This window comes from Ananas comosus, linkage group 7 (genome assembly GCF_001540865.1).
Source record: "Ananas comosus cultivar F153 linkage group 7, ASM154086v1, whole genome shotgun sequence".
NCBI classification, from domain to species: Eukaryota; Viridiplantae; Streptophyta; class Magnoliopsida; order Poales; family Bromeliaceae; genus Ananas; species Ananas comosus.
This window is the reverse complement of record NC_033627.1, coordinates 71,893-96,061: the sequence shown is the minus strand read 5'-3', so window position 1 is coordinate 96,061 and position 24,169 is coordinate 71,893. Positions and strand designations below refer to the sequence as shown.

The following is a 24,169-nucleotide window of genomic DNA, read 5'->3' as shown; positions in this document are numbered from 1 at the left end:
GAAGTAATAGCTGTACTTGTAAACAAAACAAAGCTACAACCACATGATAGAGAACTGCTAAACTGAAAATAGCATATAAATTATATACACATTCATATTCCTACAAATAGACAAAAGAGAAAGTTTGCCGTTTTCGACGACTCGGAACCCACCTAGCGTGTGAATTCAACGAAACGGATTTTCGTTGAAATTAAAAACTTAGAATTGAATTTCTATATGATTTAGGAGCCGATTTAGCGAGCGTTTTGTCGAGGAATTTTTTTGTGACTTTCGGAGTGTGGTGGCTGCCATATGGATTGGGTGGAGGCTAATTAATTATTATTTAAAATTAATTAGCTAATTAATTATTAATAATTTAATATGTTTATTTATAAACTAATACTTATATTGATAAACAATTAATATTTTTATTACCGTAATTAATTTTTTACTAGTTATCTAACTAAAATAATTTACCAACTAATTAAAAAAAATTAAATTATACTTTATATTTCATTAATTTATTAATATATTTTTATTGTCTTATATAATATTCATACCTAATAAATTTATTACTTTATTAAATTATTTTTAATTAATATTTTGATATTAATTAATTAGATAAAATATTTTTAATTTAAAATTATAACTCTTATTTCTTTTGTTCCAAAATAACCATTCAAATGCTATTTATTTTATTATCCGGTGCAACTCAATTTTCATACAAACGCAAAAATTGATATAGTTTTTATTTATATCTAAATTTGTATCTATTTAATTTCCAAATAAATAGCTTTAACTTATATCCAAACCACACGTTGCATGTCAATTTTTTATATAAATTTTAGCAATTAAAAAGATATAATAAGATTTGTGAATAATTATGCATTCTTCAACGACAGATTTATGGAATTACAATAAAAACTAACTGTATAGACTTGGTCTTAGTAATTAGCTCCTACAGCATGCCGTTTGAAATTATATATTATATATATATATATATATATATATATATATATATATATATATATATATATATATATATATATATATATTATATATATATATATATATATATATATATAGGGAAAACTTCAAAAATCCCCATGTGGTTTGTCGTTTCTCACTTTGCTCCCCTGTGGTTTAAAATGTATCAATTTGCTCCCCTGTGATTTCTTTTTTCTTTTTTTCTTATCAATTTTATTATTTTTTTTCTTAAATCAGTTATAAAGTTAAAATTAAAGGTACTAAAGTGAATATTTGATAAATCTAGATGGGTAACTGAATTTTTTGTATATAATTTAATTAAATATTAATGAAAAAGCTGCTGAAAAGATAAAAACGAAACCACAGAGGGACAATTTGATACATTTTAAATCACAGGGGAGCCAAGTGGAAACTACGAAATCAGGGGAGGTTTTATCCTATATATATATATATATATATATATATATATATATATATATATATATATATATATATATACACACGTAATTGAAACGTCAACTGTATTATAGGACATATTAGGACGAGACAGGGCATCTCCGACCGCTGCAGTGGTATCTTTTTTCCTTTGTCTTCTGTTACAAGCGTTTGTTTTTTCTTGGACTAATATTTTTGCTGGAAAAGTCTTATAAAAGGTGCCAAAAAAGAGAATCGCCAAAGAAGTGATAATACTTGAAGCCACGCTTAATTATTTTATTTTATCATGAATTCACGTCTATCTAAATGTGATGGCGTAGTGTGGTGGAGGGACCACTCCTGTGTTGTCATTTTTTCCGTGCGGTAACAACTAACAACACCTTTTGGTTATCCAGGTGCAGCTCATTAATTGTCAGATTGACTTGGAAAAGAAAGAAAGGGCGAAAGAAACCATATTTCTCTTCTCCCCAGTTAAATAGGGTATTCCCCGTTCATAAATAATTATCCAGCAAATATCATGTTAATAAGTGAACAGAGGCCTTCCCCTACCAACTCCTTTTGGTTTATCTGGCTCCAAAGTGATAATATATACCATCGAAATCAATTTAGAGTATTTAGAATATACAAAGATTAAATTCCACAGATTTTAAAAATCATTAGAATATCCATTAAAGAGCACTAAAATAAATAATCTTGTAACTAAAATAAATTTTACTGTTTGAAGAAATTTCCTTAATAGTATCAGCTTATTTAAATAGAGGTACAAATTTATAAAACTTACCTCAATTGTCATCCTTTTGGATCTAACCAACTAATCTTTAAGAATTTTGATTTTACTAACTAATCTTTTAATTTATTTGATTTGAGGCAATTTGTGGCTTTTTAATTTTAAAATTTAAATATATCATTTATTTTTACAAATTTAGTTAGGTATATTTTATATAATTTACATAACTATAAATTCATTAAAGTAATAATAATTAGCTTAAAATTTGTATCCAAAAGCCATCAAATCACTTAAATCAGACAAATTGAAGGATTGAATGCTAAAATTAAAATTTTAAAAGTTTGCGCAACCGAATCAAAATAAGTTTTATAATTTTTCCCTCAAATAGAAGAGCCTACCAACTTAAGGCTTGTTAAATATAAAATTATATAAACAACCGTTAATAATATATTAACGGTTGTTTATATAATTTTATATTTAACAAGCCTATCTTATTGTAGGTTTGTAGGATAGTTGCGGGAAAAACAATAGAAAGCAGGAAGGAGAGGACGACCTCTCCAAACAATTGGGACGGTGGCATCATCTTACGGCGGTTCGATACCTGTAAAATCTGTAAATTCTTCTTAATGAATCCAGATGGCCTGCCCCTGTGAAATCTGTAAATTCTTTTAATGAATCCAGATGGCCTGGCCCTGTAAAATCTGTAAATTCTTTTAATGAATCCAGATGGCCTGGCCCTGTAAAATCTGTAAATTCTTTTAATGAATCCAGATGGCCTGGCCCTGTAAAACTGCCAACATCAGTCTATGTCGTAAGAGAGGAGAGACCGGCAAGGGCATGAAGATTCACAGTGGCGCGGGCAGGCCTAGTGGAACCAACTCGGAGCCCACGCTGGTGTCCCTACGCTTGTGAAATCCATGGTCCTGCTACCTTCAGCTTCAAGTCCCAACGCTTGTGAATCCATGGTCCTGCTACCTTCAAGCCCCTCTGCAGCCTAAATAGACTCTTCCACATCATGAAGAGCCATCCTTTACCTCCGGTTCTTTGTAAACTCTGGATTCCGAGTAAGGGCCCCTTGTAGCAGCAAAATGCATGAAAAATTCTCATCCTTTTTCTTGCAGGGCTGATTGTTTCCAAGAAAGTAGAATAGATCAAGATCAGAAAGGTGTGCCTGGAGAAGTTTCTAGACTTTCGAGCTCTCTTTTAGCCGTATATATGTATACTATTCAGGAAGAGGGGTTATGGCCACTTTTCCTGCAAAACAAGAGCATTTTTACCTGTAAAAGATCAAAACAAGAGCATTTTCTAAGATGTATCCACATAAAATCTTACTGCATTCCAATCAATCTCTGTTTTATCTCAACCCGCATGCCAAGTAACCATTATCATCAAGAAGAATTATAAGTATGTCTGGCATTAACCACGTTCGAAGATATAGGTAAACAGATATGCACTTGGGTTCACCGGAACACACCATTTATTGTATTAAACCAAATTTAGTTATGATTGACATCATCTCCCCCACAACATCTCTCCTAACATATATGTCAGTTCACAGAAAACTAAGACTTCTCAAAGCCCTATGCACGACCGAACTTTCTTTGTCATCAGCCTTCAAGCCACACCACCGCTTGTCGCCGTCCTAATGATTTGGAAGAGAGCTGCAAACACAACAGACGAAAAAAAGAAAATGAAAGGTATTAAGAACAACGACAGCCCGGATAGATTTCTAACACAGATGACAGCATCTTTAAGCAGCAAGAGATAATTGATTAACAACCAACTTATAAATCAGCAAAAGAGAAATAAAAAAAAATAATAACTCCTGCCTCAACGTACAAGGTTTTTCAATAGAATAATCAGTTTCCTTTTTCAGCAGAATAATCAGTTTCCAAATCAGGTCAGACCCAGAAAGAGCTTTACATTTCAAAAAAAAAAAATGATATACTAGCCAAATATATTGGATATCTTCTGCACAAATACATTCATGCTGAAAACACATCATAAAACAACTCAAAAATGCTTATTTTCTACCACAAGAAATAAAATGCTCTAGTAATGTCATTGTAGGCATACTTCTTTTCGGTTCCATTTCTTGAACAAGTACAACATATCAGAAGTAAATGCTCCATTAACATGCTAGAAGTAAATGCTGAAATCCTGTAAAGGCCAAAAGAAGCAGATGGCATTTTCAAGTAGTACAGTATTCTTAATGAACGGGAGACAACGGTCAATTCACATGCTGGTGAAAAAGTATACTTCGGTTTAGGCTGCTAATGAAGGCTTTAAATAAACAGTAGCTAGTACAATTCGATTGAATACATCCATACAAAGCAAAAATGCGCCAACAATTGCAACTTAATTTAGTAAAAGGAATTCTGAGATTCTTTTCTTTTCGAGAGGGGAAAAAAAGGGGATTTTAAGATTCACTTGATCTATCGCAAATATTCGATATTCATAAATTTATATAATAAGACAAAATAGATAAGTTGTAGACAAGAGTTGGCTTTGTTTCCACTGAAGACACTGTTTCTATGGAGTTCAGGCAATTGTCTTTCCTCTTATGACAGTCATTTGTCATGCACAATTATAAAAATATTTATGTATATAAGCTCTCTAGAGTTCTTGCAAAAAAGAAATTTGTAATATTTCCCTTCAGAATACACTAGTTCGAACTACACAACAATAATCCATTCGAAACAGCAACATTTAAATAGCTAAGATTCATCAGCAAAGTGAATCCCTTCACCTAAACCTTACATCCATAGTGGGATCGAAGAACCAAGAAGTAAACATATCAACACGTCGAACTGAGGAACAAGTCCATCTTCATTTTCGCTCAACACTATCTTTGTTGGCAAACAACAAGCTGCCATCTCCCAGAAAAAGAAATACTAAGAGATGTCCTTGTCTAATAGTTCCTAAATCCAAAATTAAAAATGGATAATATTTGCTTTTCAGCTTTCTCCACCAAATGATGACTAAAAGTTGATAATATTTGTTTTTCAAGAAAATTCTTGATAGAAACATTAAAACCAAATTCAAATTGCCGACAATCGCAAGTGATGCTCATAACTGTCTAAAAATGGAATACATGTATAACAAGATACTTAAGTGCAATGGAGGGTTTGGCGAAAAGATGTAGAAAGTGAAAATAGCACATAAAATTCAGCGAAGTGTCATTAAGACAAGCAGATACAATTATAAACACACAAACTGTAATAAAACATAACCTGAAAGCTGACCACTAGGAATAAGTTGACTAAACACAAAACATAAAATCAAATTAAAGAATTGTTGAAAAACACGAAATCCCTAATTATTCACTTTTACCTCAACCATGAACACTAAAAATAACATTTACGTTGTTCATACAGTTGAGGTCCACAGAATGATCTGCTAGGTCAATCATGCTACAAGCCTCAGCAGCATTCAGTAAATGCCAAGTCTAGCAAGGATGCATGTATTTTCATAAGGATTGAAGCAACAAATTTTGTTATATTGATGGAACTAATGAACACAAAACTAAGAAGATAAAAGGTACTAAGTAACGAAAAGCACAGACTTATAGGCAAAAACCAAGAGCATCGATGAATATTACAGTGTCTCCATTGTAGCACCTTTTTTTTTATACCGACTCTTTAATGCTTTAATTATAAAAATGACTAATGAAGCAATGCCGTCCAAAGTATCAGATAGTATATATAATCAGAGATAGAAGGACATACACGATCCAATGACAACGAAGATAAAGAAGCCAAGCACAATAGGCCCGACAGGATAGTCGTAGCCTTTCTTGACTGATGTTTCAGGAACAGATCCCCTCTTCATGATATTCTTCTGAAACTTGGCAATTTTCTTGTCAGCAAGCCTCCTTGAGGTTGTCTGCTCCCAACCAACCAAAACAAAAAAAAAAAATGTTTTGATTCATCCCAGTATTTATGAAAACCAGCGAATGAAAATGAACCGATATACGTATAGAAAATGGTTATGATCATAGTTAGTTAATTCGCGAATTATTCGCGAATTATTCGCGAATTTTTGAAATGCCGAATAAAACTCCCGTTTTCGTATTTTTCCCAAAAATTCGGAAAAATTCGCCTTTTTTTGGGTAAAAAGAATTATTCGCGAATTAAACGGAATTCGCGAATAATTCGGCCCAAAAAACCGGCCCAAAACCCGTTTTTCCTCGCCCAAAACCCGTTTTGCCTCACGAGTCACGGCCCTCACCCTGTCGCCCAAAAGGCCAAAAAAAAAAAAAAAAACTTTCTGAAATCTGAAGTGAAATGATCGCCCCCCTCCCACCTCGAGTCCCACCCCCACTCCTCCCAAAAAAAGGGTTTGCCCTAACTTCTCACCCCTGCGGCGGTGCGGCCTTGCCACCGACCCCTGCGGCGGAGCCGCCCTGCCACCGACCCCTGCGGCAGTCGCGGTCCCTTCCCCTCCCCCTCTTCCCTTCCGGCCGCTCACCGAACGCCATCGGAAGCCCTCCTCTTCAGAAATCGAAGATCGAAGAGGATTAAATCATAGTTGGTTAATTCATAGTTAGTTAGTTAATTCGGATTCGCATATTGATATAGTCGAGGATTAAATCATCATTTTCTAGTTTATTTGTACAGATTCGCATATTGATTTTAAATTTTTATTTTGGGCCTTAACTTAATCTCGAGTGCTTAATTGAATGTGTCCATTCTCTGTTATGCACAAAGAAGACCCAAACATAGAGCTAAATAATCTTAATTAACTTAGGGACCAGGAACTCTTCTATTATACCTAATCAATTTCATGATCTTGTACTGTCGACACTTGCAAAAGAAAATTTTGTTGTGGTCTTTCATGGACCATTGACTCAGTGGGGTTTCTACTTAATTTTTGAAACATAACTTTTTAGTATTAGAAATGCAGCAATTTAAATATGGACTATCTTGATCTCTATTTGCTTAATTATTTCTTTATTTTGAGGCATAATATAGTTTACTATTTTTTTTACTTACTTAGTTTAATTTTGTAGCTCTTTATTCTTATATTCTTAAAAAATATGAATATTTATGCTCATAGCATAAATCTTGAGAGAAAAAAAAAAATTAATTTAATAGCCGAATTTTTGATCCCGAATTTTTAATTAGTGAACGTATAATATCCGTATAAATCACGTATCCGAATAATTGGCGAATCCGTTTTTTAGCCCTTTTTTTCAACGAATTTAAAAATTAGAAGACGAATTTTATCCGAATTATATCTGTACCGAATTTTTGCCGAATCCGAATTAACTAACTATGGTTATGATCAAGACAGTTCACGTGTCAATGCAACAAGCATCAATACAGTGATCGTTTTAAGCAGACAGAACAGCATACTAATTTCTTTTTACAGAACACTCTTAACATTAACAAAGCGTGCTTTAATCAACCGCATATCAATAACTGAAGTTGCCAAAATCTAAATATTGACGCTGAAAACAGCATAAGGTATCTGTAAAGTGAAAGATTGAAAAATTTTCGTTAAGCCATTTAGCAGTAAAATCTAAAATTAAGATCGAGCTAGCGTCAGTAGCAGATATAATTAAAGAAAAATGAACAAACAAGTAATGAAATAATGAGCCCCAGGAGTTTCTCGGAATAATGGCATCAAAACAGGCCTGCAAATATGTTATCCACAGCACTATATCCTCGAGAATATCTACCGGAGACACTCAGATCCAAGGAATAGGCATATGACTCGACACAAAACAACCAAGGCCCCAATTTGAAGGTAGCGAAACCTAATTAGCTTTCACCAAAGCCACCGGATCGAGAGATCTAAAATGATAAAACCATGTAAGCCATCTAAACCTAATTAGTTTTCATGAAAATACCAACTTCACGCATCAAAACACGGCGGATCCCTAAAAATAAAGATGCCCGAGAGATCCTCAGCGCACGCCGTGATTTCCATCGGAGAGAATTGAATTTTGCGAAAAATTGAAAGCGGTGCTTGATGAATCTCTTACCATTTTTGCTGGAACGCGTAGAAGAACGCGTCGCCACCAGAAAAAAAAACGCCTGGAAAGGAGCGCAGGTCGCCAAAGCGCTGCACCAAGCGCCGGTGTCGGCCTTTTATAGCGCTGTATGTAGTATGGCATTCTAGGGACACCAGGAATGCACCCCGGAATCGCACCCGCCTCAGTGGTGCACCGAGTTACGTCAACCGAAGGCGAGCTATTGGTCGATACACTGCGGACGTTGTGCTTGCAGTCGTTTTGAGGTGTCGTTAATCGCTATCCTGGCCGCAACTTGGCGGGTTTCGACCCGAACCAATTCGGTCCGATCCGATCCGATCCGACCGATTCGATCTGATCAGTACTTAATGGGCCTAGCCTTCCAACAATGGGGTGTGGGCCGAATCGGAATTAGCAAATATAAGCTAAGGACTTTCAGCAGCTTCCGAATTTTTAAAATTCCGGTAGCCAGCGATTCCGATTTCCGAACAATTAAAAATAAAATACTATATGTTTAATTCTAAATAATTTTTGAATTTGAGCCGGCTAAACGAAGTATTAGAAAAACAAACTGTCGATGTTGGAGCACCATGCTCACCAAAATTGCACTTTTTACTCATCCCAGCTAAGGGTCGCAATTCAGATTGAAATTTGTCTGGACAAACCCGACCTGACCGTTTGCTTAGTTTGTTGAGAATAAGGGGTCAAGTTCGCAATCACTCAGCTCAAGTCAGATCAAGGGCCTTATCCCAACCGGCCACAGCAGCCTGACATTTTATCCAATGTTGACAATTAACATATTTTTTCCTTCTTGCATATATTTTCTTCTTTCAATTAGTAATTTTTCACTGCTTACATATTTTCTTTTAAACAAAAAAAAAGGAAAATGAAATGGCTGCACCACTCTCTGGATTGCCCAGAGAAAATAAAAATAAAAATAATATTATAAAGAAGAAAATGAATTTTGGACGAGTCTATTTTGACAGATAAGTTCGCTGGAGGTCCAATCCGCAAAATAGCTACGCGGGTCGTCGTGGGCTCGCGCTGTTCACCGGCCTCAGCGTGCTTACCTCTTCAGAAGAATTGAATCAATCGATTGGAATCAAATCGAAATCGAAGAATATATATATATATATATATATATATATATATATATATATATATATATATATATGTGAGCTGGTATGTTATAGAAGTATAGAGTCCTCCGTATTTTCAGTTATTCGATGTTTGGACTTTCGAATCGACGATCGGCTCCGTTAGAGTTGATCTAGAGTATTTGAAGTACCTAGAAAATAAATTTTGTGATTTTTCGATATCATTTGCCTAGTGATCGAAGGAGCTCAAAATCAATAATTTTAACGGCCGTGGTGAGCCGTTTGCAACTTTAACGGTGTAGAAATATCCAAATCAAGTAAAATTTTGATAGAAAATTCTTTATACTATATAAAATAAGATCAATATCTTTGATCTAAATTTTTAATGTCATATCATCATATTTTGTGAGATTTTTATTTTTAGCCGTTGATTTTGAGCCCCTTCGATCACTAGGCAAATGATGTCGAAAAATCGCAAAATTTATTTTCTAGGTACTTCAAATATTCTAGATCAAATCTAACGGAGCCGATCGTTAATTCGAAAGTCCCAACATCGAAAACAACTTGAAAGCACGGAGGCCTCCGTGCTTCCATAAACATTCTAGCCGCACTCTATATATACATATATAAATAGAGTTTTGCTAGAATACTATCGATAGTAAATGAGCCGTTTTACTACCGATTTATTTTCGATGATAGAGCTTCCAAATTGACAATCGGCTCCGTTGAACATGATCTATACCACTTGAAATGTTTAGAAATCAAATTTCAAGTCTTTTCGACATCATTTGCCTAATGATTAAAGGATTTCAAAAATTGTAATTTTAATGGTCGATAATAAGCGTTTTCTCATTTAACGGCGTAAAGATATCCAAATCAATTAAATTTTTGTTAGAAAATTCTTTAAACTATTTAAAATAAGATCTATACTCTTGATCTTGATTACAAAACTCCTATCATCATATTTTAAAGAGTATTTAATTTTAGTCATTCATTTTTCTGTTCACTTGATGAATAAAAGAACAATATCAAAAGTGCGTGAAATTTGATTTCTAGGTAGTTTAAATGATTTAGATCATATTTAACAGAGCTGATCGTCAATTTGGAAGTTCTATCATCGAAAACAAATCGGTAATAATACGGCTCGTTTACTATCGATAGTATACTAGCTCAACTATATATATATATATATATAGCTAGACTGATATACTATCGATAGCACGGAGGCCGTGCTATCAAATTATATATTCAATGATATGGCTTCCAAATAGACGATCGACTCCGTTAAACTTGATCTACACTATTAAAAGTATTTGGAAACTAAATTTCATAATTTTTCGACATTATTTGACTAGTGATCAAAATGTCCCAAATTTGACAATTTTAATAGTAGATGTGATGCATTTGTGAATTTAACAATATAAAACAATCAAAATCTAATAAAATTTGTATGAATTTTTTTTTTACTATTTAGAGTAAGATTAGTATTTCTGATTTTAAATTCAAGTCTTTATCATTATTTTTTATGAGATTTTTATTTTTAGCCGTTCATTTTTAGACTATTTGTTTGATTGGTAAATGATGCCGAAAAATTATGAAATTTAGTTTCTAAATACTTTCAATAGTGCAGATCAAGTCAAACGGAGCCGATCATCGATTTGCAAGCCGCACCATTAAATAATTTGATGGCACGAAGACCTACGTAGTTCTGATAGTATATAAGCCTAGCTCTCTCTCTCTCTCTCTCTCTCTATATTATATTATATTATATTATATTATATTTATATATATAAAAGAGAGTAAAACTTTACTTAAGATTGGAAAGCCTGCGGAAAACCAACTGGCTAGCTAGCTGCTGCTGCTGCTGCAGAGCCATCGACCAGACGAAATATGGCTTTGAGCAGCTCCCTCTCCTCCTACGCTCTTCTCCTGCGATTCCCCCGAGCTCCGACCGAGTCCCCCAGCCCCGTCCATCCGTTCCTCCTCCCTCGACGACCGTCGGGATTTCCCTTCGTCCTCGCGTCGGAGTGCCTGCGCGCTCGTCGATTCGGCGCTCAATTCCCCGCCGGGGCGCTCGCGGCGAAGTGCCGCGCGATTATTTCGTGCTCGCGCGAAGGCGATGCGGGCGCCGACTCGCTCGCGCGGTCCGATGCCAACGATCGGAGGAGGGCGGGCATCTCCGGAACTGGTGGGTTCGTAGCTGCTGCGGTTGCGTGTGTGCTGCTGCTGTCGACGCGGCGGAGTGCTCTGGCGGTCGGCGGAGCTGCGAATGGTGGGCTCGCGGTGTTGAGGTCGGGGGGAGCGGCTCTCGGCGGGGCATGGCCCAAGATAGTGCAGATCCTGCAGGTTCTAAAGGAGCAGGGCTTCATTCTGGCCGCTCTGCTGGGTCTCTCTGCGTTCTTCTCCATGGCAGAGACATCGATTACCACGCTGTGGCCGTGGAAGGTATGTAACGATACGAATTCCAGGCCTAACCCCCCAGTTCTTCCTTCGATGATATTCTACGCGATTGCATAGTTGCGTACGATAATTTCGCATTTTACTGAGCTGCAATTTGGTTGCTCTAACCGTCTGAATTATTCCGCCCTGCCTATGGCGTTTAATCACCATTCCACTTAACTTCGCTATCTTAGTCTGGTGTAGTTAGGGTGCTGCGTGCATGGTTGCGAGTTTGATCATGCCGCAATGGCCTCCTGACACCACTTCACTTGTAGCTAGATCTGCCCAATCGCATAACTTTTATGGGCTTGCCTTTGCTTTGGCCGAACCTTGGAGCGGTTTTTTCCTAATCAAATGTTAATTACGCTTGTATCTAAGTTGATAGCATATTGCAAACATTCCTAGTTCTTTCAGAATTTCTCCTTTAGTTAATTTTGCATTCTGGCAAACTCTGTAATAAGAGTTTCAATGGGGAAATGTTGGATGATCTGTGACGACTTAATCTAACAATGCCAAAAGGGCATATTAAATTTTCTAGGGAGTTTCCTTCGTAGGATTGCGTAAGTACCTTTTAGTCTGCACATCATGTAATAACTAGTGAATAAAATTGTTGTATCCGAATTTATCGGGGATCTTTAGTGTTTACTTTTTCTGTTATCTCTAGATATGGATAAATTTTTGGTGAATGGAATTTGTTCTTTTGTCCTTTTTTTTTTTTCCTTTTCTTTTCTTTTCTTTTTGGTAAGATTTAACAGTGTTCTCTCTTGATCAGGTTTCAGAGCTGGCTGAAAAAGAGCCTGAGAATGGTGTCTTCAGAATGCTTCGTAGTGATGTCACTCGATTCCTGACTACAATTCTTATTGGCACAACGTATTGTTTAGATGCATTTATTCGTCTTCATGATCAAATATCCGCTACTCAGTTCTCTTAGTGTTTCCACTGATGGCATGCTGTTTTTTTTTTTAAATCTATCCTCAGTGTGGTCAATATTGCTGCGACAGCGCTTGTCACAGAAGCAGCAACAGCTATTTTTGGTGAAGCAGGTGTTAGTGCAGCTACTGGTGTCATGACTGTAGGGCCTTATCTCTTCTTGTAATGGAATTTAGATTTATATATCAACTGTCCCCATGTCTGATTAACGTATTGTAGCTTTGATATCTAACTGCACTGTATGAGTTCTTTTATTTATATTTGTATACTATGCGATTCCGCTAATACTGTACTACACTCATAATTTCAATGTTCACTGTTCAGAAAAATCTCATGGACTTGCAGTATAATGTTTTATTATTCTACTATCTCTAAGGGCCCTTAGACATTGGAAAGATGATTTTGAGACTACACACTAGGAAAGGAAAGATCTCTTGACAAATATGATTTTGGAGAGTTATGCTAATTACAATTCGTTTATTTAACGTGCTGCTAATAAAAGCTCTATTGCTATGTCAAGTGGTTCTGAGAGCACCCCTGCAGGACAGCTAATTTTTTTTTTTTTTTTTTCCATCTAAATTTATCAGGTTGCTATTTTACTCCTAACGGAAATTACACCAAAAAGTGTAGCTGTTCACAATGCTACAGAAGTTGCTCGATTTGTTGTAAGGTGAGACTAACCTATGTGAGAAGTGAAACTATGCTGTTATATATTTTGTTTCTTACGGTTTCTAAAGTATTGCATCTGATACAATTAGGTCAGGCCGGTTGCATGGCTTTCGGTGGTACTGTATCCTGTTGGGAGAGTTGTCACTTTCCTGTCAATGGGAATGCTGAAGATGCTGGGTCTAAAAGGTAGAAGGTAGGTCGCAAGTTCAACAGCCTGACTGAAATTATAGTTGTTTTCCTTATTACATCTTTTTCCCACTTTGTGGTAATACTCAAGGATTTTGAGTGCCTATCGGCACGGGCCGTATCTACCGTGCCGTACCGTGCCAACAAGATACCGGCACGATACAACCCTCGTGCCGATGGCGCAGTTCAAAATCCTCTATTTTTTAAATTTGTAAGTAATTTTTTGAATAAAATTCAAAAGATTTGATAAAAATACATGATAAATAGTTAGAACATTTTGTTGCCAAAGAAAATAAATATTTCATGGAATTATGTGTCGGCGCACATGAATTTTTTTATGACCGGCACGCATCGGCCCGGCCCGGCACGCACTGTGCCGTACCGTACCAGCAAGTTTTTGGCACGATCCCGTGCCACGGCACTTAAATCCTTGGTAATACTAACTAGTGAACTTCTGATATCTTGAGAAATTAGACTATATTTGATTGCATTTTATATTGATCTTCTTCTTAAATGCCTATGTTCTTCTTGCAGTCATTCTATACAATACTTCTATAGCACGCCTGTATTTTTCTTTGATGATTAAGTAGGGAATTAATTGTTACTTTACAGGTCATAGACAAACACTGTTCTAGAGGGAATATGTTCATGTAGGGGAGAGTTAGGATTTAAGGCATTTTGATAGACATCAGAATGCAATTTCTAACTCATTCGGGCGACATGAAATCACATGCCACTATTTAATATACATTTACGCTGGTGTTAGTATACAAAAGTGAACTGCTCTTAACACCATCCTGAGAAAATTGTACAGTACTCTTTTGGCTTGTTTACCACATTCACTGTACAGTACACAAGTACATTACCTGGTTCTTTATTTCAAATTGTAAGATAATACTATACTATTAATGATAAACTCTAACATGTGTTCTTTTAATCCATTTCTGCTTGTTATATAAAACTTCACAATGCAGGGTACTAAAGGGTTCTAAAACTACCTATCTGGATGGGCAGATTGTAAATAGGAAGATGTAGAGCAAATCTCATCTATTATATCCTTTAATATTCCTGTTTGTCCGTGTAGTGAACCATATGTCACTGAAGATGAACTAAAATTGATGTTACGAGGAGCAGAGCTGAGTGGGGCAATAGAAGAAGAAGAACAGGTGAAAAACTGTACTAGCATATTCTATCCTATCTACTTACACTGTTTAGGTTCCAGATCCTCTCTTCATAGAAATAGGAGACTGAATTCATATGTTAGTCTTGCTTCTGCTTTAATGGTTTTCACAGACATTGCATTTATTTTCATCTATAACTGTGTTTATAACTACTCTTTCGGTCTTTGAGATGAGTGGACTCTAGTTATTTGGGTACAATGCTATAAATATAGATGGTTGGTGGAATCTTTTAGTCAATTTAAATAAATAAAGGCTCTATTCTTGTTCTTGTGCACTCTATAGATGGCAGCGGTCGGATTTCTGACAACTTTCATTTATTATATTATGATTTATATGCATGTCTTTTGCATGTAGTCTACATGTTACATTTCATAGTGAACTGTGGCTAGTCATACTTTAAATGCTTTTACTCTTTCAACAGGACATGATTGAAAATGTGCTGGAGATTAAAGATACACATGTGAGGGAAGTAATGACGCCTTTGGTGGATGTAGTTGCAATTGATGCTAGTGCAACACTGATTGATTTCCAAAACTTGTGGGAAACTCATCAGTACTCCAGGTACTTTTTGTATGATTCTGCTGTCAATCACATTTGATTTTATGTCTTATCCTTATAATTTCATGGTTCGTTTCTAGAGTACCTGTGTTTGAGGAACGGATTGATAATATAGTTGGAATTGCATATGCAATGGACATGCTTGAATTTGTTGAAAAGGTTTATTCTAACTTGCAGTTTTTTTTTCATTTACTTGTTTTATACTAGAATTCATTTATATTATTATTATTTTGGGTAACTAATTGTTTATTAACTTTTGAAGGTCGAGAAGTTAAAAGAAGTCACTGTGAAAGAGATTGCACACAAGCCAACATACTTTGTGCCAGGTAATTTAAGTCCACAGATTGTTCCTTTTGAGTTTTGTGGATGATTCACTGAACTAACTGCTGATATCTGTAGCTAATGATTTAACATTTATTTGTACAGAATAATAAGTGAGAATTGTGCCTTTTTTGACCCTTTAATTTCTAAAATCTTATTGGTTCCTTCTTACCTATACATCTGCAATATTTTTTTCTTATGCTGTGGTTTTCTTCTCCTATATTAAGTCGATGGATAAAGAATGAGAATGGAACTTTTCTATCAAATAACTTGCAGATTCAATGTCTGTCTGGAACCTTCTGAGAGAGTTTCGCATCAGGCAGGTTCACATGGCTGTTGTCCTGAATGAATATGGTGGAACTGTTGGTGTATGTATATATCCATCTTAATTTTGCCAAACCAAATTCTTAGGCATTGCTATTTAAATGCAAAATCACCCATAATTGGGAACCTTATACATGAGAACCATTGTGTTTACATTTTCTTCTCTTTGTATTTAATTGACTGTTGATCTGCTTCATGTTTATTGACATGCTTTTCACTTATGCAGCTTCATTTCAATTTTTTCTCGAGCATCACACATTATATGTGGTGCTTTGTTGGTCGTCATGTTTCTCCACTTCTGAATTCTACAAATATCACGGAGACACTTGAAACCTCTGACCTTACTGAGGTGTATTATATGATATCTGACTTAATAATGTAACATCCTTGCACCAATTGAGTATGCGTATCTTCTTCTGGAGACATTTGCAGGTGCTTTTTAAGAAATTATGTAGCAAGTCTTCTCGTGTCTGGACATAAATGTTTCAAAATTATTTCAATATCCTTCAATCAAAGTCTTGGGAAGACTTGCATGCTATTCGAAACTTGATTTTCTAGCTCAGTGACTCATAACCTTAGATCGATTTAATTCCAAAGCCAAGCTTAGTTAAAAATCCTGTTGAAAAGCCGTTTTATCTGTTTAAGTTTTGTAGTATGAGAGGAGCCAATGCTGTCTTTACTTGTTATTGGCTTTTTAATGTAAGCTGGGAAATGATGGGTGATGCTAGAGGTGCTCTGAGATAAAGATCAAATCGAAACTAATTAGAGATTGCGAAAGCGAAGTGTTATATCAATAATTTAGTTCACAGTGGATATCAGAAGGGATTAGGGGAATATTCGGAGAAGAGAATATTTGAAGAAAACATAAACCCATGATCGATAGCCTAATAGTTTTCTGTTGTTATACAAGTTTTGCCACTTCCTATAGACACTTATTTACTGAATCCAAATCAAAGACATGTACATGTGATGTAATGATACTCTCATCTCACCTATTATTACCAAAAGGCAGAGTTTGAAACAGAAAAGGGACTTCTGGCCTAGATAAAACCTTAACACAACTCAGATTTTGATATTCCTAAATAGTTAGGACTTTCAGCTCCTTATTGCAAACTCCTAAACATTCTCCTTTCTTTATTTCTTTTTTTGACTTTCGAGAATTACATGAAAATGATTCAGAATGCATAACAATTTTTAAGTTTAAACCTTAGTCAACTCTGTCTAAATAAGTTCCAACATTTTGACGTCCTCCAGTTGCATCTCATGATGTGTATTTTAAGTCCTGATTGATCCCACAGTTCTACCATGCCAAATGCACTACCTCTGCATGATCTGTAAAATTTCTCATTTTCTGTATATTTGTACCCCCGTTATGTTTGATATCAGTTCTCGCTGACCTGCGGAGCTTCTGGTGGAACAGATTGTGACATTGGAAGATGTTGTTGAAGAAATTGTTGGTGAAATATTTGATGAGAATGACTCAAAGGTAGAGATAACGTCTGAAACCTCACTTGATTTGACAATTTGGCACTATTATTTATGATTGTATCTCATTTCGCTGATTTCACATTTTCCACCTGATCAAAATTTTATTTTGGTTTGCATCCATCTTCACTCTAGTGGAATATCAATAATGATGGTTGGTAACCAATTGTTATCTTTTACGCATGAAATTTCTTGCTCTTAATTAGTGTAGTGGTACTTACATTTTCTGGCTTGCATGATATAAAATTTTTCATGTTGACGTGTCGCTTTCCCCTTCTGAAATTTGTGCGCTTGATGGACACCATCCCACATATTTCTTGTGTGATCATTCTTTTTAAGATTTTTATGGTTTTTCTTTATGGTCTGCTGATAAAAAAGAACGAAGTTAGAATCAGTGTTAACGAAACAAAGTTGAAATAAGGACATTCCTCATACAGTGAACATTTAGAACTGGTCGAGCTTGTATTTTCATTTTATTTTTACAAATGCCATGGACCTCATTGTTGAACTGGCGGTTGAAAATGTGGTAAAATACATATGAAATCTTCTTGGTTTATGTCTTTATTATTCCTCCTCTGTAGATAGAATCTAAAAGTGCCACAGATGGAGAACTTCAAAGATGGAAACTACATAAGGCTGAAACAAGCATGTCAAATATATACTCCCAAGCAGTTGGTAGAAAGTTGATGTCTGCTAGCATTCTTGTTTGTGTTAACTAATGCTGTCCGCGTAGTTATTATTACTTGTACATGTGGATGCTTATTATTCTGTGGGTCACAGCACGTGGTGAATGTCATTCTAGCAGCTCTGATGTACTTAGGTTGTATACTCATATATGCATATATATTTATTTTTAAGAGAATGGTAGCATGCTCCTGCACCATTCATGTTTTCTAGAAATGAATTTAACTGAAAATGTAAAGCAACTAGACTTTAAACTTGGGACCTCGAGTACCGGCCATCAAGCCTCTTGCCACTTTCATTAGTGACGGTCGATTGTATACTCATATCTTGATTCTTCTTGTCGAAGTGCATATTCTGGAACTTTGTGCCAAGTAAAATCAGCATGGAACCTTTAGTAAAACAGCAATTTAAGTTTACTTAGTGGGCAAGCAGAGATATGATGGACATAATAGCAGTAATACTTGAGTGTTCTCCATTATTACTATATATTTATTTCCTCTTGTAATTTCTTCTTCATTTAATTATGTATAGGAGGAGATCCAGAAGAAAACAGGTTATATAGTGATGCGGGAGGATGGGACATTTGATGTCGATGCAAATACATCAATTGATCAGCTTTCCGAAGAGCTGAATATCAAAATACCAGAGGTTTGTAATGCTATAAGATAGTTATTTTCTTTGTAGTCAACCCTTTTTTTCCCTCTCGTTTGTGTTCTTAGTTTTCCTATATAGATTAGAGACGCCAAACCTATTAGTTGCCAGGGATTAAAGATACATGTAAATTATCTACTTCTGGTAATTAGGACTTTTGGGGCACAGTATATCTATTTTCTACTTGGAAGGATGAGTGTGTACATAGGCACACCTAAGACGGTAGTATGTAAGATTCTCAAACCTCTGGTTTAGTCTGTTCTTATGAGCTTCCTATTGCATTACATTAGATAAAAGATAGACTCAACCTTGAAAGTCATGAGGAGAGGAGATAGAGCATAAATTAAAAACGTATCCTTCAGAGGAAGGAGAACTCTGTTTGACAGCAGGTTGAAGTTTGTTTCAGTAAATTTGGCTGTTGTTATATCAGCTTGAGTCGTTTTTTATTTTATCATACTTTGGCACCCGTTCATTTTCATTGTGCTCTACTAGTTAAGAAATTTTGTTTGCACTTTTAGAGCCCTGCCTAAACATATCTACTCTTTCATCTAGGGTCATCAATATGAGACTGTATCTGGTTTTGTCTGCGAGTCTTTTGGATATATACCAGAGGAAGGTGGAAAGATCGTAATGGTACTTGAGAAGGCAAACCAAGAAGAGAATACTGAATACGCTGAGCAAGCATCAGATCATCAAGATGAGAAGGAAAAGCATCAAGCTTTTGAACTGGAGGTAAATTTTGGAAAGAAGCATTTAATTAATTATAAATATCCCGCAGCATATTGTATAGCATCTTATTGTAGTTCTTACATTTGATCAAATACTGTGTTACTTGTGATGAAATTATTGTTAGGCTTCTCTTACGAAATTTATTGTTTAAGCAAAGCATGGAAGCTTCATTTAATTGTCACCTGACCATACATAAAGAACAAGCATGTCTGACTTCGAACATTTTTCTAGGCATTCTATGAAGTGATACTCAATATTGCTAGTTGTCTTAATGAATGAAGCGGTAGCAAGCTACCTTTTCTCAAAAAAAAAAAAAAGAAAAAAAAAAAAAGAAGCTAGTTGTGATGATTCTTGAAATCTCATTAAGTTTGATTCTACTTTTTGTACCTAACAAGAATATTTAACTGGTGGGCATCAAGCAGATGAACTCCCATTTGAAATAACTGGCCAGGCCCATTGATTATGCTGGCCCAAAATGTCACGGCCCCAGCTCTAGGGGGGGATACATTCTGCTACCAATCTTGGTTACAAGCCCCAGTAATGTCTTGTAGCTTTATTTGTCAATTATTGTGCCACATTCCTATGTTTTTTCGACACTATTAGCTGTTTGACGCTCGCATGATATTGTATAATTAGACTAACTGCAAAGAAATTGATATTGCATAATTATAGATGCAGCTAACATGTAAATATATAAATGCATACACATGTCGTGTGATTCAGTAATAATCTCTTACTTTCATAGATCTTATAGAGTATACATCAAGATGTTTTGAACTCCGCTTTGTTTGATTGTTTTGTGTACTAAACTATGATGCTTTGGCATGTTTCTACGGTTCTTTTGTGAAATCACTGGATTCTTGTTCTCTGATTGGCCGTGTTATAGACTACTGTAACTGATAGGCTCTTTCTCATTTTATCTATTATTTCCACGAGCTGCAGTCCTATTTTCACGTCATTTTTGTAGATAAAAGGCTATGCCATTTCCATATAGAATTTCATCCGGTAGTTGAAATATTCCATGGAAACATTCTGATAAGAAATTACATATCATGCATTGACGGGAGACTCGAGTTTTAACTTGAGCTACCCTCTTGAGGTTTCTCGTACAACTCATTTGCTGTGTGCTTTTACATGCAGATATTGGAAGCTAATGAAAGGAAGGTGAACAAAGTTTGGTTTAAACCAATAAGCAGTGAATGTGTAGACATGGAGAATAAGGGGACGAACCGTTTGGTCTCCACCAAAGTGATCAAAAGGAAGAAGAAGACGGAGACCGATCCAGACTGGCTTGACGATGGAGAGACCGCAGAGGAATCGCAAGATGAATGCTCAACTGAGTTACTAATAGCTCATGGCAACCTAAAAGACCCTGCCAGCCATGCTACTGATGAGAAAACGGATGACCACCGTTGTAATACCGGACAATAAGCACACTACGCCTCCAACTCTTTCCATTCCATTTCTTGGTACACCACACAAAAAGAAAACGTAGACCGAAAAAAGGGTTTGAGTGACCGTAAAAGATCGGAATGCTCAAGAAGGCAGAACATATGGAAGGCCGGTGGACGGACATTGCAAACATTTCTTCTACAGGTGAAGGGAAGTGTCTACGTCGACTGCCTCGTTGGAATACGTGGGTGCATGCATGTTGGCCTTATCCGCCCACGAGAGCGATTTGTCCTCAAAGCAGCGGACGCTTGGGTATCTGCCGCCATGAGAGTCGAGGTGAAGGTAGGGTGTAGGGTGGCGTAGGGGTCTTGAAGGGTGTAGTAATTCAGGGTGGAAGAACCATGTGGGCTTGTGGTAGGGAGTAGTTGTACTCGCAAGGGGTCTCGGTTGTTCGGCTTTCGCGAGCGTTATTAATCGCAGTAGCTCCTTTTCTTCTCTCATCTCTTTGATCCTCTGCAGCTGTCTGAACCTCTCTCGCAACAAGGCGATGGAGGAGTGGATGGCGGTGGAGTCGTTGCTCTCCCTCGCCATCGCCCCTTCTCGCAGATGGCGCCCCGCCTCCGAATGAGGTAGGTGCATGGGCTGAGGTATATAGTGTGAGAAATGCATGCGCACAGCAGCAGTGGTGGTAGCCTGCCCGTCGAAGGGTGGCTGTGGGTATTCGAAAATAAAGGGATAGGGGTGTATTTTTGTCTTCTTGCTTTTATCCTACACTGTCTTGCGCAGTTTGATTGATTCGCCTGCCTTTGACGTAAAAGAGGGAGTGGGGACAGTGGACAGTGGACAGTGGACAGTGGACAGAGAGAGAGAGGGAGAGAGAGGGAGAGTGAAAGATGAGGAAGGGGGAATGGGAGTGACCGGCCGGTGTGGTACCGAGTCCGAGGAGGGAGAAACTTTTGTGGCTATCTAACAAGTAAGTTGCCGCTCGTGGGAGAATAAGGGTGGGAGGGACAGTCCAAACGAGGCTTGTGGCCGTAGCTCTTGGTGGTTATTTTAGCGGGGGAATAAAGGGCTGCGCCGGTGTCCCCCCTCGCCCTGCTCCCTGCGTCGGCTCGGAGCGTTAGATGCAATTAGCGTCTTGTGCTTTTCCTAGCGGCCGCTCATTTGGACTTGGATGGCCTGGATTGCCCGACAGCAGTCTACTGTGCTGACTGACTGACTGACTGACTGACTACCGAGCCTAAAATCCAGTAGGCTCGGTGGTCCACCCCCTCCGGCCCGTCCACAATCTCACCAAATCTTTCTATGCCCTCTCTCTTCTATTCCTCTGTGGCTGCCTTGGGAAACGTGAGATGACAACGGTGGGTTCGTGGTGGACGCTGGGGACTTTTGGTTGGTTAACTTATTCCTCCTCTCATCATTTCTTTTTTTCTGTTTTTTTTTTCTTTTTTTTTTTCCTTCTCTTCTTTTTTTGATTTCTAGACTAGCCTAGTTCCCACTTTTTTTTGTCCTGGCTTGGGTGGATGCAAATGGCGTGCGGCATGCAAATGGCTTTTGATGCGCCAATGCCATTGTGGGCTGCGAAAGACGAGCAAGTTAGTGGCCCTTTTCCGTCCATACCCGGCCTCTATTCCTTTGCTTCTTTTATGCCTCTCCGCCAATCTCAAGAGATAACGCCTCTAGATTTGGCCACTTGTTTGTACTGTACTGTCTGACTAATGGAGGCTGCCTTAAACTAATCATGCAGAGGTAAACACAACCAATTGGATAAGTGTGGTACTGCTCTACATTATTATTATTATTATTATTATTATTATCATAATTATCATCATTGTGGGACAGATATTATGACTTCCGACATTCTGTGGCCGACCGAGATTTAGGAAGCAGATGTGACCTCTAGTACATGGCGTGTATAGAATTTTTGGGCGTGGCATTGTTGATTGCCTTATGTTAATACAACCTTATTTGAGTTCCTCGATATGGCTTTTTTTGACCAACCACAACCTAGGAATAGGAAACATAATCTATACTGTTTTATTTGTAGCCCTGAGTGGCTTCCAATACGTGAGTCAAGTGATGTACATTCAAGTAAATGATTCAAACCCTTCACTGCACGCAATTAAAAATGTAGTACAGTGATATGAATGCAACCTTCAATATGCATGTGGCGCGAGCACAAACAGATACTAAGCAGTACACCTCTCTGTGTTCCCTCCGTAGAGAGGTCTCGGTTTCACCTCAACCATGACCTGAACGGTAAACTGATCGCCAGGTTTAGTCATCTCCGTCATGCCCGTCTTTAAATGGATATCACTGCGTACTAGAGTCATGTGGCAATTCGGGGAGTTGTGTCACAATTCGACACAAATTGCGTGTGCTTTTCTCGTGACACGTTTCGAGCTAAAGAGTTAGTCACCGGCTCATTGTTACAATAGCAATGTCATGTCCACATTGAGAAGTAGGGAAGAGTAGAATGTGGGCAAAAGTAACTAGTTCTCACTGTTATACGTAAAAATTACTATCTCATAATTTACATTAATATATAAGTACTACAAGTTTTACTGTTTAGCTTCTGTTGTCATCTATTTTCAGAGATAGGCATAGTCAACAGCAACACCAGCAAAATGGACAAGACCTATGGTAGAGCCGAAACCAACGACAGACCTGCAGAGCCTCGATAAGCTTAAATTGACCCAAAAAACCTCTTATAGCTTAAAGTTTGGTTTAGCTAAAAAGAACTCTTCAAGATTAAGATCTGAATGCGCAACTTGTTGCTAAAGATGAATTAGCTTACATTATATGAGCTTTGTCCAGCTTCAAATTATAAAAGGATAAACAATCTTACGTCTTGGCAAGCAGGGTTCTTAAGTACTATCTTGGTAAGAATGTTAAACTGGAGATAATCTGGTGAGCAGCTGCTTTTTATAGCTAAGCTTCTTGCCATCGCGGCTAAAATTCAATTGACCGCGCATAGGATTTTTTTTTTTTTTTTCTTTTCTTTTCGGTCCCTTATTTCTACCGTGTCCTCTCTCCTTTCCTCTCAAGAATAACAGCCTTATGCAGACCAGATATTCAGTGCGGGAGATAGTTAATTTAGGACATCGCTTACTGCGTTGCCTCTGGGCTTTGTGCGCTGGACTTGAAGCGAGCCTTTTGACACTATAAGAGGGCTAGCAAGCGGAGTTTGTGAGTGAATTGTAACGATCGGCAATTACTGACCGAACGCAGGCAGTCTTCCGCTTCCGAAAACATGCAGAAGAAACGAATTTAAGCGCACTTCATTAACATTAATTTATTAACATTAATAATTAATTAATCGGTAGTAGTGCTACACTTGCACACAAGAACAGTGAACAGAGAGAGGAGGAAGAGAGGAGGAGGAACAGAGAACAAGGGGAGGAGGAGGAGGAGGAGG

General features: G+C 37.1%; 2 protein-coding genes across 3 annotated transcripts; one reads left to right on the top strand and one right to left on the bottom strand.

The window, feature by feature from the left end:
* On the bottom strand, positions 3,481-8,305 carry LOC109713061 (probable stress-associated endoplasmic reticulum protein). The gene is made up of 3 exons (XM_020237015.1): positions 8,118-8,305; positions 5,857-6,013; positions 3,481-3,789 (listed from the first exon to the last, which is right to left on the bottom strand). The coding sequence occupies exons 1-3, from the start codon at positions 8,247-8,249 to the stop codon at positions 3,743-3,745; spliced, it is 336 nt and encodes a 111-aa protein (XP_020092604.1). The 5' UTR covers positions 8,250-8,305; the 3' UTR covers positions 3,481-3,742.
* On the top strand, positions 11,014-22,490 carry LOC109712331 (DUF21 domain-containing protein At1g55930, chloroplastic-like). 2 transcript variants are annotated; one of them, XM_020235841.1, is made up of 14 exons: positions 11,014-11,647; positions 12,414-12,511; positions 12,620-12,713; positions 13,159-13,241; positions 13,335-13,433; positions 14,511-14,592; positions 15,029-15,168; positions 15,246-15,324; positions 15,428-15,491; positions 15,763-15,854; positions 17,231-17,296; positions 18,511-18,627; positions 19,183-19,362; positions 19,782-20,157. In XM_020235841.1, the coding sequence occupies exons 1-14, from the start codon at positions 11,093-11,095 to the stop codon at positions 19,800-19,802; spliced, it is 1,770 nt and encodes a 589-aa protein (XP_020091430.1). In that variant the 5' UTR covers positions 11,014-11,092; the 3' UTR covers positions 19,803-20,157. The 2 variants fall into 2 exon arrangements, with proteins under 2 accessions (XP_020091430.1, XP_020091429.1); XM_020235840.1 differs by lacking the exon at positions 19,782-20,157 and adding an exon at positions 20,500-22,490 and having other exon boundaries at positions 11,015-11,647.

Excerpts from the sequence above, each read along its gene's own strand:
- LOC109713061 (XM_020237015.1), bottom strand. The coding sequence starts at position 8,249 with ATGCCATACTACATACAGCGCTATAAAAGGCCGACACCGGCGCTTGGT. Across the intron at positions 6,014-8,117 it reads TACGCGTTCCAGCAAAAATG|ACAACCTCAAGGAGGCTTGC; the intron begins GTAAGAGATTCA and ends GGTTGGGAGCAG. Across the intron at positions 3,790-5,856 it reads CTTCGTTGTCATTGGATCGT|CTCTCTTCCAAATCATTAGG; the intron begins GTATGTCCTTCT and ends TTGTGTTTGCAG.
- LOC109712331 (XM_020235840.1), top strand. The coding sequence starts at position 11,093 with ATGGCTTTGAGCAGCTCCCTCTCCTCCTACGCTCTTCTCCTGCGATTC. Across the intron at positions 17,297-18,510 it reads TTGATGAGAATGACTCAAAG|GAGGAGATCCAGAAGAAAAC; the intron begins GTAGAGATAACG and ends AATTATGTATAG. Across the intron at positions 19,363-20,499 it reads ATCAAGCTTTTGAACTGGAG|ATATTGGAAGCTAATGAAAG; the intron begins GTAAATTTTGGA and ends TTTTACATGCAG.